This window comes from Urtica dioica, chromosome 4 (genome assembly GCF_054948205.1).
Source record: "Urtica dioica subsp. dioica isolate 48M chromosome 4, U.dioica_male_clone48M_v1_H2, whole genome shotgun sequence".
Lineage (NCBI taxonomy): Eukaryota > Viridiplantae > Streptophyta > Magnoliopsida > Rosales > Urticaceae > Urtica > Urtica dioica.
This window is the reverse complement of record NC_142759.1, coordinates 4309772-4327690: the sequence shown is the minus strand read 5'-3', so window position 1 is coordinate 4327690 and position 17919 is coordinate 4309772. Positions and strand designations below refer to the sequence as shown.

At 35.5% G+C, this 17919-nt stretch overlaps 4 protein-coding genes across 5 annotated transcripts; 1 reads left to right on the top strand and 3 right to left on the bottom strand.

The window, feature by feature from the left end:
- Positions 1-1814, bottom strand: BEH2 (BES1/BZR1 homolog 2). Its single transcript, XM_089611932.1, has 2 exons — positions 1304-1814; positions 1-1035 (listed from the first exon to the last, which is right to left on the bottom strand). The coding sequence occupies exons 1-2, from the start codon at positions 1529-1531 to the stop codon at positions 331-333; spliced, it is 933 nt and encodes a 310-aa protein (XP_089468058.1). The 5' UTR covers positions 1532-1814; the 3' UTR covers positions 1-330.
- Positions 1815-8920: 7106 nt separating this feature from the next.
- LOC149399495 (Major facilitator superfamily protein) lies at positions 8921-11578 on the top strand. The gene is made up of 4 exons (XM_089611999.1): positions 8921-9255; positions 9672-10280; positions 10460-10635; positions 10710-11578. The coding sequence occupies exons 1-4, from the start codon at positions 9182-9184 to the stop codon at positions 11306-11308; spliced, it is 1458 nt and encodes a 485-aa protein (XP_089468125.1). The 5' UTR covers positions 8921-9181; the 3' UTR covers positions 11309-11578.
- A 139-nt stretch (positions 11579-11717) lies between these two features.
- LOC149399494 (NEDD8-conjugating enzyme Ubc12-like) lies at positions 11718-14169 on the bottom strand. 2 transcript variants are annotated; one of them, XM_089612001.1, is made up of 6 exons: positions 14083-14169; positions 13169-13281; positions 12589-12697; positions 12400-12478; positions 12204-12320; positions 11718-12101 (listed from the first exon to the last, which is right to left on the bottom strand). In XM_089612001.1, exons 2-6 carry the CDS (start codon positions 13275-13277, stop codon positions 11964-11966), a joined length of 552 nt encoding a protein of 183 aa, XP_089468127.1. In that variant the 5' UTR covers positions 13278-13281; positions 14083-14169; the 3' UTR covers positions 11718-11963. The 2 variants fall into 2 exon arrangements, with proteins under 2 accessions (XP_089468127.1, XP_089468126.1); XM_089612000.1 differs by having other exon boundaries at positions 13988-14157.
- Positions 14170-16628: 2459 nt separating this feature from the next.
- LOC149399493 (deoxyuridine 5'-triphosphate nucleotidohydrolase-like) lies at positions 16629-17889 on the bottom strand. The gene is made up of 3 exons (XM_089613796.1): positions 17305-17889; positions 17125-17216; positions 16629-17050 (listed from the first exon to the last, which is right to left on the bottom strand). The coding sequence occupies exons 1-3, from the start codon at positions 17481-17483 to the stop codon at positions 16806-16808; spliced, it is 516 nt and encodes a 171-aa protein (XP_089469922.1). The 5' UTR covers positions 17484-17889; the 3' UTR covers positions 16629-16805.
- Positions 17890-17919: the final 30 nt, after the last annotated feature.

The following is a 17919-nucleotide window of genomic DNA, read 5'->3' as shown; positions in this document are numbered from 1 at the left end:
TACGTAGTAACAATCATAATCGTCAAATAACTACATTTTATAGATAACTTGAGTTTCAAGGAATGAGGTGAACCAACAATACGCAATGGTAATTCTAATTTTTTTTTTCCTTTCCTGATCTTTTATGATCAAAGAAACAATTCAATAAGCATCTCTAATCTCATAATCTAGGGGATGAAAAAAGAAACCTCTCAAATCGGATAAAGCTTGGGGGCGAGGACTTCGATCTCCGGCGAGCCAGTTTTAAGGCCTTATCTGTACATACAACACAAAGGAACACCATAGCCGGAGAAACCAAACCCTATCTGTTTGTACACGTCATCAATCCCCTCAGCACCGTCCCTTTCCGTTCCCAAGCGTGAGTTCGAGATCATCATCCACGGCGATATCGTGGATCCTCTCTCCTTCCCAGGGCTTAACGACTCTGGCATTCTCGAATTCAAACTCCGGCGGAACCCTAGCCATCTCGGCCGCGGGGCTTCCCCAGAACACGGCCTGAGACACGGCCGGCTTGATCAAATTGAACGTTGGAGACGGAGGAGCCACCGCGGAGGCTCCGCCGGTCTGGAAGCTCACCCAGCGGCCCGAGTCGACGGTCGAGGCGTCGGACTCGTCGCACTCGGGGATGGTGGCGGGGCCGCCGTGGTGTTGGCGGCGCGTGGGGCTCGACGGCGCCGAGGCGGCGAAGAGAGGATGTCGGAGAGAGCCTCCGGCGAGGGACTCCCAATCCGGCCTCGGCTTCGGCCCTCGAGAGGTCGGAGAAGAGAGCGGAGGAGTCACCGGAGCGCTGCTGGAGATCCGGAGCGGAGGGAGGTTCGCCGGAATCGCTGCTATGTTGCGGAGGAACGGAAGGAGGTACGACGATGGATTTCCGTCGAAACGAGTCGGGCTCGGAAACGATGAAGATGTCGGACTCGCGTGGTACGATGGCATAGGGCTAGGGTATGACGATGACTGTGGACTCGGCTGCACGGATGAACACGCGCTTATGTTAGCCGACGCGCCGCCCATTTCCATCGCCGGTGGTCTGCATCCCTGCCGGAAAACAACAAACACTTGGTATCAGTATCAGTTTCAAAATGCACAAATATAGTTCCTTGATCTACGTGATTTCAAATCAATTGAAACACTTCGAACCTAGAAAATAGCAGAAAAGGTGAAAGATCTATGTACCAGTATCAGTTTTCAAAATGCACAAATTTAATTTTCTTGATCTAGCTATGTGGTTTCGAGGCAATCAGGTTATAATCGAAACGTTTTCGAATCTAGAAAATCGATGGAAAGACTTGAAGATCTGAGAGACCTTGCGATAGGTAGTTCCGTCTTCTTCGACGATCCAACCGGCTTCGGTGCAGAGAGCTTTGAGGACCTCGTTGTTGTCACAGTGTTTGGGTAGCTTGAAGTTTCCCTGAGCTCTGAGACCTGTGTAGATCTTAGCTGCGATGGCTCTTCTTCGTCTCTCTCTCCTCTTGTTGTTCTCTCTCTCCTTCCATGTCGGAAGTCTTCCCGACGAAGCACCGCTTCCGGTCATCTTCGTCCTAGTTCTTCTTCTTCTAGCTCTTACTTTCTCTCTCTAAATTTTGGGTACGTTTCAAGAGAGAGAAATTCACGCTTCTGTTCTTTTTTCTTTTCTTTTCTTTTCTCTCTCTCAGTTTCTCCGCCTCTGTCTCACTTTCACGAGGGCAACGCTTTGTTTCTTTTTCTTTATTTGAGGGAAGAGATCTGTTGTAGTGTATTATTGTATTGTTGCATTTTTCTTTTTTTCTTTTCTTTTCTGTTCTTTTCTTTTTCTTTTTCCGAAACCTTTTTCACACTCGTGTGCGAGTATATATTATTTTGTACTTGTGTATGAATAATCTGCTAGTTGCTCCAATAAAATTAAGCTTTTTTGTACATATAGCCCTAAATTTAGAAGGTATCACAGTTTGACCTCATATCTTTTTGCAGCAATAAATATATAAGTTTATTTAAAGACTATTCAATCAAAACATGATGGCCAAGTTTACTAACTTTCTTAAGAAACCGTGGCGTTTATAGCTAACATTTTATTTTCTTACTAAAAGCTCTCCAATGATAAATATAAGGGGTCCTTAAAAAATGATAAATTTAAGGGCAATTTAATTTAGTTTAAAAAGTTGTCAATTGCAAACATTAGCACAAAAGGAAAAAAAAGTTCGACATAGACTAATTTCTATGAACTTTGACGAGCTTAATTTACTATAATAGTTAATTTAATTTAATTTAATTATGATAGCCATAAAGAAAAAAAAAATGGTGGTTTTCATAATTCCTTAAAAAAAAAAAGTGGCTATAATTAAAATTGTATGTCTCATTGGAAATACATAGACAAAATTATCCCAACCATTCTAGATAAAAAAAATAAATAAAAAAAAAAAAAAAAATCAAACACTCTAAAATTTTATCAAACGTAACTTTGGTATCATTTGTTAAATATAACGGAACAAAATATTAGTTTGTCCAATTTCTATTTATCCAGGATTACATACAACTTAGTAGTCTAGCTAATATAACATATATTTCATCTTCTTATCTTCCATTGAGCTTTGGGTTTTCTCATAGCGAAATTGACTGTCCCGCAATATATTCAGAGTTGTTATAATTTTGGTATTTTGGGTGACATTTTTTATTATTCACATTTTGTTTTGTTGCAATTTTTCCCAATTGATACATTCTTTCAGTTCGGGCATAACTATCAAGTTTTTAAACCGATAATTATAATGTTGATACTTTTAGATCAATTCCAATTTATTTTAAAAATAATGATGAAGGTCGGTAAACTAGTTACTGAAATTGATGAAAGTTGTTCATTTAGACTAAATTGCAACAATATAAGAATTAGTTGAGCAAAATTGGTTAAATCAAGATATAAGGGTCAAGCTGCAACAACCCACTAGTCCAAGGACTGTCTAGTCGATTACCATTTCTTTCATATTAAGAGAAACAATTTGTCAATAGTAGTGGCAAGCCAAAATGAATAGAACTTGTTATAGGAAGAATAATGCAAAATATAGCTAGCACATTATTATTCGAGTCACATTATTATTCGAGTCAAGTCAACCACATTTCTCTTTTCTTCCGTGATTGTTTTTAATTTCCTCTATCTACTTTCCTCTTGCCCAAACTTCATTGGAGCTTTACTTTGACTGATAATTAACCTCATGGGGAAATGTTATATTACTTTTGAATCAAAATGTTATAGCACTTAGTACTTACCAATCATTCAATATTTCTTTGATATTATATTGTTGTAGTGCAAATCTAGATTCTTTTTTTAAAGGGTTTGTATTTAGTTTTGATATGAAGGTGTGTTAAGATACGAGTTTAAGTAGTTTGTGTTTTGTTTGTATATAGATTAAGTTACGTTATTGTTTATGAAATATATTCATATATAATATATGTCCCTATAGACATATATACAATTATATACTACATTTCTATATTACAATGCAACACATCCTCGTCAAATTCCCAAGTTCCGCAGCATATTCATCAAATCACTCTTTCTCAGAATGATCATATTTTTTTTTCTTCAATCATGTATAAGGTTAGATGGTCGAACTATTTACGCACAAAATTTACATAATATCAAGATATAATTCACAAAACATCTAATTCGATCTTGCTTTGATATATCCGTGTTAAACCATTGAATAATGTTGGAGACTTGCACCGGGAATTATAAGAATATTATTGATGCTTGACTTATAAATAAATACTTATGGCATGGGATGCATAATGCATTTGAGAAAAATGAGGGTATAGTAATCACTTATTTGGTGATTAAGAATAATAAAGTATGTAATTGGTTTATAAATTTTCAAAATCAAATAATTATGAGGTGTGTACAAAAAATGGGGTGTGAACAGACACGAAGCCACGTTACACTGAGGGGGGGGGGAGGGGGCTATAGCTCCCCTCAATTTATTTTTATTTTTATTTTTTTTGCACTTTTTACTCACTTTTCATTTTATTTTTACAATTTTTTATCCTTCAAATTTACAAATTAGTTCCCTCTGATTTTTTTTTTACAAATTAGCCCCCCTAAAATGAAATCCTGACTCCGTCCCTAGGTGTGAATATGATCTCCCAGATATAAAGTCATTAGAAAAAAAAAATACAATGATTGAAGCTGAATCGAGTAAAAAAAAAAAAATCCAAGGCTTTACCAGATCTCAACTACTAGATAAGAGATCTTATTCCGAATTGATATATCACCCAAAAAATGTTTGGCTAACCACGAGGACTGGGAGTGTGTGTATTAATACCGATGCTTTTTTAATTTTTTTTTTCTCTTCTCATTTTTTTTTAATTTATAATGTACCAATATATAGAGCTTATATGGATGATTTCACGTTCTATGTATACCACGTCTCGAAAATACTACAAACTAAAAAGTATACATATACTCCTTATTTGCAAACGGCTAAGTTTACAATTAGAAACTACTTCTATTATTATTATTATTATTATTATTATGTCTCTTAATTTGTATTTTTGTCTTCCTACACCTAACTGAATTTAGATCTCTTCATGACATATTCGATAAAGTAGCTGATACATGTAATTAAAAATCATTTTTTTAACTTTTAAAAATATAATTAATTACAAAGAGAAGTTTCTAAATCACGGAAATAATAAATATGGTCAAAGCAAATATTCCTTAACAATGATCATACAATTTTTATCCAAAAGAAAAGAGGAAAAGCTGTTCTCGAATATTGTTGTAATTTCTTAGGTGTAGTTCATCCTGGCTATTGGAAGGAAATGGAAATTCAATTTCCAATAAACCACCTTCCATTTCTTATTGGAAATGGTATTTCTATTAGGCATTTTGATGCCTTCCATAGTTTATTGGAAATGGAATTTCCGTTAAGTTTAATGGAAATCCATATTTCCATTAACTTCCAATAATGAATTAAAAAAAATTAAAAAAAATAAATTTAAATGGTAAATGAAAGGGATTAAACTGTTAATTTTTTTTAAAAATGATAAATGAAATGGACTAAACTGTTAATTTTTTATAAAAAAAAAAAGTATAGATATGTAAATTAAATTTCATCTTTATTAATAATTATTAGGTACAATTTTTTGTTCTTGTTCTTTTGTTGCTGTAATTATACCCTATGTTTTTTTTTTGTTGCTGTAATTCAATGAGTACAATTTTAATTCATCGGTTTTGTTCTTGTTCTTTTGTTGCTGTAATTTTTTTGCTTACCTCAGTACTTAATAAAATAGATGGCACTCCAAAAGAATATATACACGTTACACACACACACACATCCTCAGTGGTAATATGCCTTCCGACACAACCCAACAGCCCCTGCCATTTCCATCTGCCACGCGGAAGAAAACTGCCATTTCCATGCCACGCGGCAGACGGTACTTCCGCGAGGCCCACTTCACGTGCGGAAACCGTTCCTTCCGTGGGACTCCCGTCCGAGAAGCCAGCTTGAGGTGTAGTCCACTGAAAATTGAATATCCATTAAATTAAAAGAAAATAATACATATATAATTCATATATCAGTGAAATAACTTTTAATTTTCAAAACTTTCAAGTTTATACACCCGTTTGATTAAAATGACATAATTATATCATAAAATAGATAAAAATGCAACGATTCTTTCTTTTATTGAGACTTTTTATTGATATTGATTCCCCAGATCAGTATTTTAACCCTTAAATTCTCAATTTTAAAATAAAAAATAGACTTAAATCGAAATAGACTTATAAAATTCATACTTACTAAGAAGTGATTTTGTTCCGTGTTCGAATTACAACTTGATATTTTTATAGTATAATTTTATCATTTTAATTAAACAAAAAATACAAATTCGATAATTTAAGTATAAAAAATAAAACTCCATATTCGACTAAAATACAGAATACATATGTCATTTTCTCTCAAACTTAGTTGAACATTCAGCTTACCCAGTCAACATTTGTTAGTTGCTAAATTATTTGGTTCGGAATATAAATTATAAATGCATGACAAAATGCCAAGGAGCACGATTATCGGAGAAATATATATAAATGTATAATTTTCGATGATAAATGACACGTGCAGACCCAGCTAAGGTTGAGAGCGACGTGTCCGCTAGCTGGCAAAAACAAGACACCACGCACGTGTGCACTTGGCAACGACTACTCGTGTGCCCTTTCCGATTGGTGGGTCCCACTTACATAGATCATTTTCTAAGGAATGGGCTTTCATTTCGTGTGGATTCGACAGTTGTTTGTTTACCCTTTATTTATTTTTTTGTTTTTTGAGGAATTGTTTACCCTTTATTTAAAGGGAAAGTATTTAGCAGTTATTAGGAGAATTTATAAGGTTAGTCTAGCATTAATTTCTATGCATTTATGATATAAATGTAAAATTAATTATAGAAATAGAATAGAACTGAAAAAAAAACCATTATTTTATTTCTCTACGGCAGCAGCGCCGTGGTCTCTCTAGGTCCTGGACGCTCGGCGTCATTTTTCTTTGTCAATTTGGGGATTGATTATTAGTCTTTTGTTTATTTTTTTTAATTTATATTGTTGTTTGACTATTTTTGAATATTCGTTTGCACTTTTAATTTGTGGTCTTTTGTTTTGAAGATAGAATAGTTATTTTAAAAGTTATGGTTAGATATATATTAAAATTTTGGACGTATACTTGAATGTCATTTTTTTAAGGTCAATAATTCTCATGAGTTTGAATTCATTCAACGAGTTACTTTAAATTTAGTGTGTGTTTTTATCTTTCATTTGCATAAGGTTATACACAAGTACAACGTACTATTATTCTATAAGAGTTTTGAATTTCGTCGATATTGAGATCAATATTTTGTTACTGGTAGATTAGTATATATCCGCTATCTTAAAAAACAGAATAATAATATAGTATGATAAATTTGTAAAGACCATGATATATTGTATAAAAATAAATAAATCACAATGAATAAAAAAGTATTGAATCCCATACTACTATTCTCTTACAATTAAACATTAACTATAATTACGTACGTATGCATAAGCATCTATTTCATTCCAATATCATATGATGTATCTTAGTCTTGGCTTGCACGTGTCCATTGAATTATGATAATACTTTATTATTATTATTGTTATATGGAGCCAGTAATCAAAGCTGTACACGCGCATGCACATGAGCATCTTCCATATAAGTATTCAAAACTCGACAAACTTCCTAATTATATATTATTGCTAATCCGACACTAGCTCTTTGTGAACTGGACTTTTCATTTGTTATTTATTTATTTATTATTGTTTTAGTATTTGCAAAGTCTAATTGCATTTGCATAGCATGAGTTTTGAAATTTCTCGAAGACTCTTCCCAAGAACTAAAGAGGAATATGTCACAAGTTTCTGCAACACCTTATTATAAAAATGCATTTCTTTATAATCACACACGGAATACAGGATAATATAAAAAATAAGATATATGTATATATTATGTAAATATATTAATATGAATACGGGATAATATTATCTTCATTCTTCATGAATGATAGCGCTGCCGCTGACTGAGAGCATATAGTTTCCAAGTTAGTCCCGTATGGCAGCCACGTTTACGTCACATTAAAGTTTTTTTTTTTTTTTTTAATTTCTTTTTAATTGTACAACACTAGTATCCAAGTCTTTCACTTCAATTTATAATTTTTTATAGCAGCACAAAAAAAAAAAAAAAAAAAAAGATTGCTACCTCCCAAATAAATTGACTCCCAAAGTGAAGTTGTTGCTTGTTTGGACTTTGGAGAAAATGAAAAAAAATGTGAGTTTCCAGTGAGAGGCAGCTCGATTTATTCGAGGGTCTTGGGATAAAAAGCGGGTGTTTTATAATATTATTCAAACTAATCGTATTAATTGTTAAAAAACAGTAAAATTACTACAACGTTTACATGAAAGCAAAAAAAAAAAAAATGAATGCTTTAATAAACTTGAAATATAAATACTGTATATAGGAAAAGCGGTTTAATTGATTTTGAATCTAAATTTTTTTCAAGGGTAATTGGACTTTGAAGTTATTTGCACTCTCGATATGGTCTCTCAACCAATTCATCATAGAAGGCAGATCAAGCTTTTATTTTCGAACTTATTCTCATAAATATATTGGGCCTATACTCCAATTGCTACCCAGGCCTCTTATAGAAAGCCTCAAATCAAATGCCTAAAAAGTATAGAAAGCCTCGAATCAAATGCCTAAAAAGAGTTTCTTCGCTGGTCTTTTTTATTTTAATTTTTTTGAATTATTTTCCATTCATATATTCAGGCATTTACATTAAATATTTAAGTTCAAATTACATTTTTTTTTATTAAACTTTAAATAATAAAGACAAATTAAGCTCTTGAGAGACACCCAAGCTTTTTTTTTTTTTTTTTACTGTGTCTTTGTTATATTTTATGCAGTAAATGTTTACAATTAAACATTTCACCCGTAAATCAGTACTCCAGCACAACCATCGACAACAACATTTTATAATCCCATATAAAAATGATAAATGACAAAGATAGCCTAAGCAATTGGATTTTAATAATATAAAAATTACTCTATTTTTAATTTTGCGAAATGCAATTAGCTTTTGACACTACCCCACAAAGGACTTACTGGACCTCTGCATTTCCGGGCATAGCTCATCAGCTACAGACTTCCCATCTAAAAAAATAATAGAAAAAATAAATTGCAATTTGCAACACATAGTCACATACACACAAAGAGAATCCTTGATTTTTTTATTGGTTGTCGCGATCTTAAAACCTTACGTTTGACCAGAAAACTAACATCTAAAACAAAAAGTACACGTGTAAAATCCTCAAGCCCATCAAAAGTAAATGAAACTCTCTCCGGGTTTCCTTTACTATAATACATACAGTTATGCAAAAAAAGACGAGAGAGAGAGAGAGAGAGAGAGAGTGTGTGTTTTGTTGGGTTGGGATTTAATTTGAATAATCATGTTTCGTTTCGTCGTGGCATGTATCTTATTTATTTCGTTGAAAATTCGTGATGAGCCCGTGTGAGGTCAGGGAGGAGAAGATATTTATTTCGTTAAAACTTAAAAAAAGTCAGTGTAATTAAATCACATTAATGTGTTGTAAAGTGAAAAGCATCTCTTATCTTATGTTTGAAGAAAGAGTTTGGGATTCATAAGATCTCAGTTCATGGGCCGTACACGGGCCTCTGGATTTCCTCTCCGATTCAGAAATCTAATTCCCAGAAGCTTGGAAAATATGAGGCAAGTATTTCTTCTCTTTCTTCAACCTTTTTTATACTACTAATATCTCATTTCATATTAATGCCGTTATCCTCCACTGTTTATTTGAAATCTGACAAACTACATCACACAATTTCCCTTCCCGAACAAGATGTTGACTTTCTATTAAGGTTTTACATAACATAAGTGCAGAGCTTCAGATACGCAACAATAACGGTTTCATATACCAAATAAAGAAAATTGGTTGAACAAAAAAAAAACAAATTTCAAGTTAACAAAGTCAACTCACCTAATTAAAGAAGCCAGGCCATTGATTGAAGATGAGAAAAAACAACTGTTTATGCTTCAATGCTGACATTCATGTCCATTTTGGAAGTACATTCCTTTCAAGTTAACTCGTGATCTTTGATGAACATTGATGAACATTGATTGAGCAGGAAAAGGACAATCTACGGGGTGTCGGTGTCGATAATTCTGATAAACTTGGCGGCGATAATGGAGCGAGCGGACGAGAATCTGTTGCCCTCGGTGTACAAAGAGGTGAGCGAGGCGTTCGCGCTGGGGCCCGCGGACTTGGGGTACCTGACGTTCACGCGCAACTTCGTGCGTGGGATCGCGTCCCCTCTGGCGGGCGTCCTCGTCATCAGCCACGACCGGCCCGCCGTGCTGGCCGCGGGGACGCTCTTGTGGGCCCTCTCGACGGCCGCGGTGGGCCTCAGCGCGCGCTTCGCCCACGTGGCGCTCTGGCGGGCCGTGAACGGGCTCGGCCTCGCAATCGTGATCCCCTCGATCCAGTCCTTCATCGCCGACAGCTACGGAGACGGGGTCAGAGGTGTCGGCTTCGGATTGCTCCAATTCGTCGGGACCTTCGGGGGCATCGGGGGCGGCGTCGTCGCCACGCTCATGGCCGGACGGACCTATCACGGGATGCCAGGCTGGCGCTGCGCCTTCGTCGCCATGGCCAGCTTGAGCGCCGTCATCGGAGTCCTTGTGTTCTTCTTCGTGGTTGACCCGAGGAAGACGGCGGAGAATAAGAGCTCCGAGAGGTACTACGGCAAAACTAAAACAAAGCGAAGATTTTTTTTTTTTTTTCGATGTTATGATATAGAAAACTCAAGTTTTGCCGTATAGCCGAAATGAAAGGTTAAAAGCGTCCAAACAATGTCACATCATCGTAATGACTATTTACTTAAAGTATACTAAAGTTTTTTTTTTTTTTTTAAAGGGAGGAGTTTGTTGAAAAGGGGAACGGTGATGTGGCGTCTGTTTGGCGGGAATCGTTGACGGCTATTAAAGCCGTTCTGAGAGTTAAGACGTTTCGGATTATCGTGTTGCAAGGCGTCGTTGGATCGTTTCCGTGGACCGCCATGGTGTTCTTCACTATGTGGTTTGAGCTAATAGGTAAATCAAAATCTTCTATTTATTCCATTAGAGCTCAAAACTTCGGGTAACGGGTAAAACCGTCATTCCTACAGGGTTCGACCACAACAAAGCGGCGACTTTGCTGAGCCTCTTCGCGATCGGGTGCGCGCTGGGGTCTCTGCTCGGAGGGGCTTTAGGGGACAAGCTTTCTCGAGTGTACCCTCGCTCGGGACGAATCATGTGCGCCCAGTTCAGCGCGATCATGGGGATCCCGTTCTCGTGGTTCCTCCTGAGGGCGGTCCCACAGACGGCCGAGAGCTACGGGACGTTCTGCGCCACGCTGTTCCTGATGGGGCTCACCATAAGCTGGAACACCTCGGCCGCGAACGCTCCCATGTTCGCCGAGGTGGTCCCCGCGAAGCACCGGACCATGATCTACGCCTTCGACCGAGCCTTCGAGGGCTCGGTCTCTTCGCTAGCCGCCCCGCTCGTCGGGATTCTCTCGGAGAGGATGTTCGGGTACGATTCCAAGAACGTGGACCCCGTTCTCGGCTCCAAGAAGGAGGCTTTGGCGCTCTCTCGGGGGCTTCTCACGATGATGGCCGTCCCGTTCGGCCTTTGTTGCCTCTTTTACACGCCGTTGTACGCCATCTTTTGGAAGGATCGCGAGAACGCCAGGCTGGCCAGTGCAAAAGAGGAAGAGATGATTTGAAAAGCTCAAAGACTTTAGGATCTTTTAGTAAACATTTTTTTTCTTCTCACAGAGCCCTGTTTGGGGAAAGTTGATTTTTACACGAGATCATTTATACTTTTCTGGGGTTTTTTTTTTTGCACGATGCTTATAGAGATTTTACTTCGCAGGCTTTTAGCTTGACACAAATCTTAATTATACTTTGCCGCTGGTATACAAAAATTAAACACGCTTCTAATATAGCTTTCCTCGTACTAATTTGATTTCGGTTAGTAGCCTTTTAAGAATTTGAAAAACTTCTATCCAATATAACTCGGTTCAGTGAGTCGGTTGTATGAGAATCTACTCAGAATACAACCCATAGCAGATTTGCATACCACAAATCAAGACTGACTTGTCATATAATATTGCGAATCACTTGGTTGTAAGGTTACTTACCGAGCAATCCAGCTTCCAGTAAATCCAGGAAAATTTAAATACATTCAAGTTCACATTTCCCTTTGGGTTCAAGTTAAACAAGTCTCACAGGAAGCAAATGACAAAAAAAAAAAAATGCACGAAAATGTTAAATCATGTACTTATGCAGGATAAATTTTACAATACACGTTGATTTTTCACTTGAGCTTTCATTGTCATATTAATGTTCATAGACTTTTGGTCTCAATGAAACAAAAGACTACATGCAACGAGTGAAGAAGTGTTGGCCCACATACCCACCAGCCATAGACCTTCTTACATTTGATTCGAAAATCTTCGGATTATCTTTCAACACTGCAGCCGCTTCGTAATTCAGCGGGTCCTCGTAGTTCGGTTCCTGCGCTCAAAATCGAGATAGAAAAAAGAAAAAGAAAGACCCTTAACTCCTTGATTTCAAAATATAAAATAAAATCACGAATATCTAGCTTCCCAACAATACCGTGAATATATGGTACAATCCGTAGATTATGGTGTTTATACTGAGGACAGGTTTCCAATCTTCTCTTAAGATGTTCAGGCACACATTTCCTTCCAAGTCAATATTCGGATGATAGACCTGCAAACAAAGGGTATTATTATTCGGCGTGTTGTTTTGATCAAATGGCACAAAGAGCCATTATTCGGCTTTTTTTTACCTTGGTCTTACACTTGACTTTTGGTGCTTCATGTGGATAGATAGGTGAGACCTGGAAAGAGAACAAGAACTTGCCACCTCTGTGACATTACACACGACCAACAAGTTTATTATTAGCATCTAAAAGCTTCACGAAAAAGTTCTTGCCTGATCTAATTTTCGGGAGAGATTTGTTAGAGATCTTGCTTACAGATAGAATCCTTCTTCGGGTCGAATTGTAACCTCGAAATTCATCAGCTCATCCTTGCCATTCGGGAATGATATAGTGCATGACTCTGGTAGGTTCAGCTCGCTTATATCTGTGATACGCGAGCCAGCCAAATAAATATGATGAAAAGATAAACACAAAATGGAATTCATAGTTAACAAATTCCATGAACTATCATGCAAGTGACAACTTGGTCCTTGAACTAAAAAAATAGTATTTTTAGCATTTTACTCATTTTCATAAAACTATGCATCACCTGAGCTTAGAACATACTTACAAGCCTAAATAACTTCTAATTTACACAAGAAACGATTATTTTTTAATTTTTTTTAAAAAGACACAATTTTTTTTTTTTAAAAGAGGATGATTAAAAGAGAAAAAAAAAAGCTTCAGTTTAGCAAAAAAAAGAGTACAAACTATAGAGCAGTAGGTCAATCTCGGTAGAGGTCGGACTGACTATAAGAAATGAAACTACTTATAAGACTAAATAAAAGTTAAACGGTTTTAGATTGTTAAAAAAAATCCATGGCCTTAATTTTCTCTTCAAGATAGAATGACTCGCCTTTATGAAGACGCAACTCCCCAGCTGATTGCTTCTTCACAGGCGGACCGCCCTTGTTAATCTCAGCAAGTTCTCTCTGCTTCTCTTTCACTTTAAAAAGCCTAATCATTTTTCTGCAACAAAAACAATTTATAATAATTATCCCTATTGTTAGCTTGACCCAAAACTTAGTTATTCCCAGTAAGATGAAAAGGCAGGCATCTTTGAACTTGATAAAAAAAAAGGAAGATATTCGTGTATAAGACGAATTTTGCTTAAATATGTATTCTTCTGAATATAAGTATTCAACTTTTTTTTTTCAAAACTACCTTTGCCATCAAACTAATTCTTCCACAGGAAAAAAAATTATCATAAAATTTCATTCTAATTGCCCCTAATAAAATAGATCATCGTTACGCATTTAAATAAAAATTGCTAATACTTAAAATAAATACTCAATAGCCACATTTCAACCTTTTGTTCTTGTTTGGCTAATCATGTTCAAACCCAAATCTCCAAACTCAAGAGACTGGTCTTAAACCACAAATTTATAATTCCTTTATGTTATATAGAGTATCGTTTAGATGATAAATTTTTCTCTTGATGATAAACCCTCTCAACCCTTGGACACTTCAAAGTTGTGGTTTTCCAATAAAAATCAACAGAAAAGATTATTCCTAACAAGTAATTCAAATCAACCGATCCTAATAGAGCGAGATACTCTGATTTAATGTTTAAACGAACAGCCTATAAACTTTATTCAATTCAAACGAAAATCAGAATAAAAAAATACAAATACGAAGAAGCAACAGTACTGAAAATGATCAACGAATCGCATACCTTTTTTTCGTAGGCAAATATAAGAAGAACAGGAAGAAGAAGAAGAAGAAAGAAATTGATGAATTCAGGTGAAGAATAACCCAAAAGGTAATTACTTTAAAAGGGGAAAAAATAATCCCTGGTCGAGATATATCCGCAGCGAGGTTTGTTGATTGGACCCGGGAATGAGAAACAAAACGACCTACGTTTTGAGATTGCTGATTTTGATGTGTATATATAATTAAATTAAAAAGGATAAATGAGATATACTGATATAGGATATGTATTTAACGAAATATAAGATCTTACCTTTTCCTAAAAGCATACTTTGTATTTTAGTGAAATATCGAGTTTAACATTTGATTTTCAAAAATGTCGAGATCATATCATCTGTTTAATTAAAATGATGAAATCATACTCTGAAATAGACAACAATACCACAAATCTTATTTTTATTGACTTTTAATTAACGTTGACTATAATATTTAAATGTAAACACCAATTATCTTTATTAATTCGTGTCATATATGCAATTTATTAAAAAAAACTAAAAAATAAACAACAGTCTTTTAATCGTTAAGAACGCAAAAAAATGCAAAAGGGTAAAAATCGACAATTGATAGTCATCAAAATTACAGATTCGAACAGAGAACCCATGATTTAGAGTTGCAATTCAAACACAGAATTAAGTCATCTCTTGGGAGATATGAATTTTATTATTTAATATCAATTTAAGGCTATTTTTATTTCAAAATTGGAAATTTGAAATTTAGAATACTGTTTTGAATTTGATTCGGTTTTTCTTATATAAGAGTTAATATCAATGAAATGGAGATTTGTGACACTGTTATCCATTTTAGGGTATAATTTTGTCATTTTAGTTAAACAGAGGGTATGATCTCGACATTTTTGAAAATCAAAGGTTAAAGTCGACATTTTATTAAAACACAAGTTATATATGTGTTATTTTCCAAAAAAAAATTAAAAAAATAAATATATCATCATTTGCTAGCTTTATTTTTATGAAATTATACCAGTATCCTATTTGAAGATGTTAATTCTTTGAATATCTCCAACTTTCAAATATTCCATGTATATCTTTTATTAAATTTCTTACCGTTATTTAAAAAAAAAAGCTGTAAACTAAAAAAAAACACGGTAAACAAACAAACAAAATTACAAATAATAAGAAAACATAGTAAAAGCCCGTATTCTACGAATAAATATGAGAATAGTATCTGAAAAGTTCCAATCCCTTTTACACTAGCTTATTTGAAACCACAGACTTTACATTGTTTCTTTCAGCTTTTATTAGACAAAATATGCGTAGAAAAAAAAACGAGAAAAATGTAAAATGATATTCTTTGAATTAAATTGATTAACACAATATTTCAAGTATTAAACTTTAAAATTCGGTACTATATGTAAATTGTTTTTGGAATGGACATAAATATATATTTTAATGATAATAACTCAGAAAATACGGACTAATTCTCAAAATTTTAAAATAATCCTTTTCGATTAAAATTTGGATTTTTTTTCCAAGGAACTCGACCAAATTTAGGAATAATTTGTCTCCCCATTTATGCTAAAAGAACATACCCTGAAGGAAGCTCGGAACTAAGACACTAGTAGTTAAAAGTTTAAAAGTGAGTCTTATACATATTTTCTTCATATCCCATTGTCATTGATGGTTGATAGAACGCCTAAATATTGAGCTTAACCAGCACCAACCATACCATACAAGCAATATTGATAAAGAGTGGGTTTAGAAGAATATAAATCTATTTTCCACAAATGTTATAAGATGACATATAATCTATACAACCTTTATCTTGATGGTTTCTTGACATAAAATTCACCACTAAACTATATGAACAACATTTAACTAAACTATATTAATTAAAGATTCAGAGCATGTGTCATTATTTTGTTAGCTATGTATTTAGGGAGCAAAGTCAGCTGATTCTTGGTGTTATGTAATGTAGGAGACTCGAGAGCAGTCAAGAAAGATGGACAAGCATGGAGAGAAGAAAAAAGAGGTCACAAAACCTCCAAAGAAGGATAAAAAAGAGGATGTGAAAGTAAAGTTACCAAAGCTAGATGTTGCTGATCAAGTGCGAGTCTGACACTTTTATAATTTACAACATATATAGGATTAGCATTTTATCATCAAATGTTTATATAAGAGTTTCTTTCCCACAAAACCCAGGGAAATGAACATGGTATTTGAATGTCAAGTGTTAAAATGACGTGATTGTCCGAGCTATTGTTGGAGAAAAAACCCTTCAACGCTCAATCAATGTTCAGTTCAATATATATTACACAACTGTTCAATAAGATTTCTCGGTGAGGTTCGGAGAATAAAAATGAGAAATAAAACAAAGGATTTTGCTTCACCATATATTCAATTTTGCTTCGATGAAGTATGAGATGTCTCGCTTTTATGATAAAACGACCACACAAAAAAAAATTTGCATCAACATCTATGATAATAAAATTAAAAGCTGTGGGATCATTTTTATCAAGTTACAGTGAAATTGATTCTTCTACTCGTTCAATCTTGATAAAAAAAAAATTATTAACATAATTAGGGTTGATTGTACTATGCTAGTTTTTTTCTTCTAATTTTATCATAATAAAAGATTGATAAAACTATGAGTTGTATGAGCAAAACAATATTATAAAGATTCCAACACCACAGTATTCCAACACCAAGAAAAGCACGAAGATCGCGCACACTAACTGCTCGACGAAATTACTAAACAGTGTTTTCTTTTTGTTTCTCCTACACAACGTAACTAAAGTGACTAAATCAAAATACTAGAAGCATTAAAACCTACATGCCAGTGGACCCAAACCCTCCACTGCCTCTGACTGTGGCGTCCAAATCTTCGACCTCGAGAACCTCCGGCGTAACGATCCTCTCGATGATCAGCTGTGCAATCCTGTCGCCTTCTTTCACCTCGAAATCGGTATCGGAAAGGTTGAACAGAATCACTCCCACCGGACCTCTGTAATCGGCGTCGATTACTCCGGCGCCGACGTCAATCGAATGCTTCCAAGCCAGACCAGATCTCGGCGCTGCAACAAACAATCAGAAAACTATCCAGGACAGAATTGAATTTTATAATGATTTTGAAGAGAAAGACCATTACCAACTCGTGCGTAGGTTCCTTCGGGTACCGCGATGCTTAGATCGGTCGGAACCAGCGCTTTTCCTCGAGCCGGAACTTTTGTCCCCACGGCGCTGCAAAAAGGACCGATTCGATTTCTTTGAGTTAAAGTTCTTCAGCATATATCAAAAAGTGACGGTGAATACGAATCTAAGGGTTTACCTGGACAGATCGTAGCCAGCGGAGAGAGGAGAGCCTCTGGTCGGCAAAACGGCCTTGTCGGAGATCCTTTTCACCTTGAAAAACGACGATGATCCGTTTTGGTGAAGTTTGGGGACTTTGCTCGCCGGTTCTTCAGCGAATTCGACGCCATTGTTCGTGGTTCCTTCTTGGTGAGCCATTTTAAAGACGATTAGTGTGTAATGGGCGACGTAGCTTTTTAAAACAGCGTTTTGAAATCCCTAAATTATCTCCTAAACTTAACGCAGTCCAAAAGAAAATAAATACACGTTTACAATTAACCAGTGCGACGAGCGGTGAAGTCCTTGAAGATATCTTCGACGGAGCGAGGTCTCGGAGAAGAACCTGAAGTCGCCATTGTTGGAAGCGTTTGAACGACTAATGCAGTGATGAGAGAGAGAGAGGGGAGAAAGATAGAAGAGATTAAGGGAGCAAATTGGCTACTGGTTGGAGCAGGAACAGATCGCCATTGATGTGCGAGATTGATGGGCTGTGAGTCGTTTAGAGAGAGAGAGTGGAAGAGAAGCTTTCACAGATCTGATGAATTGTGTTGCCTACGTCAATGACACAAAAAACCCTAAATTGTTATATCCTAAA

Excerpts from the sequence above, each read along its gene's own strand:
- BEH2 (XM_089611932.1), bottom strand. The coding sequence starts at position 1,531 with ATGACCGGAAGCGGTGCTTCGTCGGGAAGACTTCCGACATGGAAGGAG. Across the intron at positions 1,036-1,303 it reads ACGGAACTACCTATCGCAAG|GGATGCAGACCACCGGCGAT; the intron begins GTCTCTCAGATC and ends GTTTTCCGGCAG.
- LOC149399493 (XM_089613796.1), bottom strand. The coding sequence starts at position 17,483 with ATGGCTCACCAAGAAGGAACCACGAACAATGGCGTCGAATTCGCTGAA. Across the intron at positions 17,217-17,304 it reads GCTGGCTACGATCTGTCCAG|CGCCGTGGGGACAAAAGTTC; the intron begins GTAAACCCTTAG and ends TCCTTTTTGCAG. Across the intron at positions 17,051-17,124 it reads AGGAACCTACGCACGAGTTG|CGCCGAGATCTGGTCTGGCT; the intron begins GTAATGGTCTTT and ends TGTTTGTTGCAG.
- LOC149399495 (XM_089611999.1), top strand. The coding sequence starts at position 9,182 with ATGGGCCGTACACGGGCCTCTGGATTTCCTCTCCGATTCAGAAATCTA. Across the intron at positions 10,281-10,459 it reads GAGAATAAGAGCTCCGAGAG|GGAGGAGTTTGTTGAAAAGG; the intron begins GTACTACGGCAA and ends TTTTTTTTAAAG. Across the intron at positions 10,636-10,709 it reads TATGTGGTTTGAGCTAATAG|GGTTCGACCACAACAAAGCG; the intron begins GTAAATCAAAAT and ends TCATTCCTACAG.
- LOC149399494 (XM_089612001.1), bottom strand. The coding sequence starts at position 13,277 with ATGATTAGGCTTTTTAAAGTGAAAGAGAAGCAGAGAGAACTTGCTGAG. Across the intron at positions 12,479-12,588 it reads CCCGAAGAAGGATTCTATCT|AGGTGGCAAGTTCTTGTTCT; the intron begins GTAAGCAAGATC and ends GTAATGTCACAG. Across the intron at positions 12,102-12,203 it reads GATTGTACCATATATTCACG|GAACCGAACTACGAGGACCC; the intron begins GTATTGTTGGGA and ends TTTTGAGCGCAG.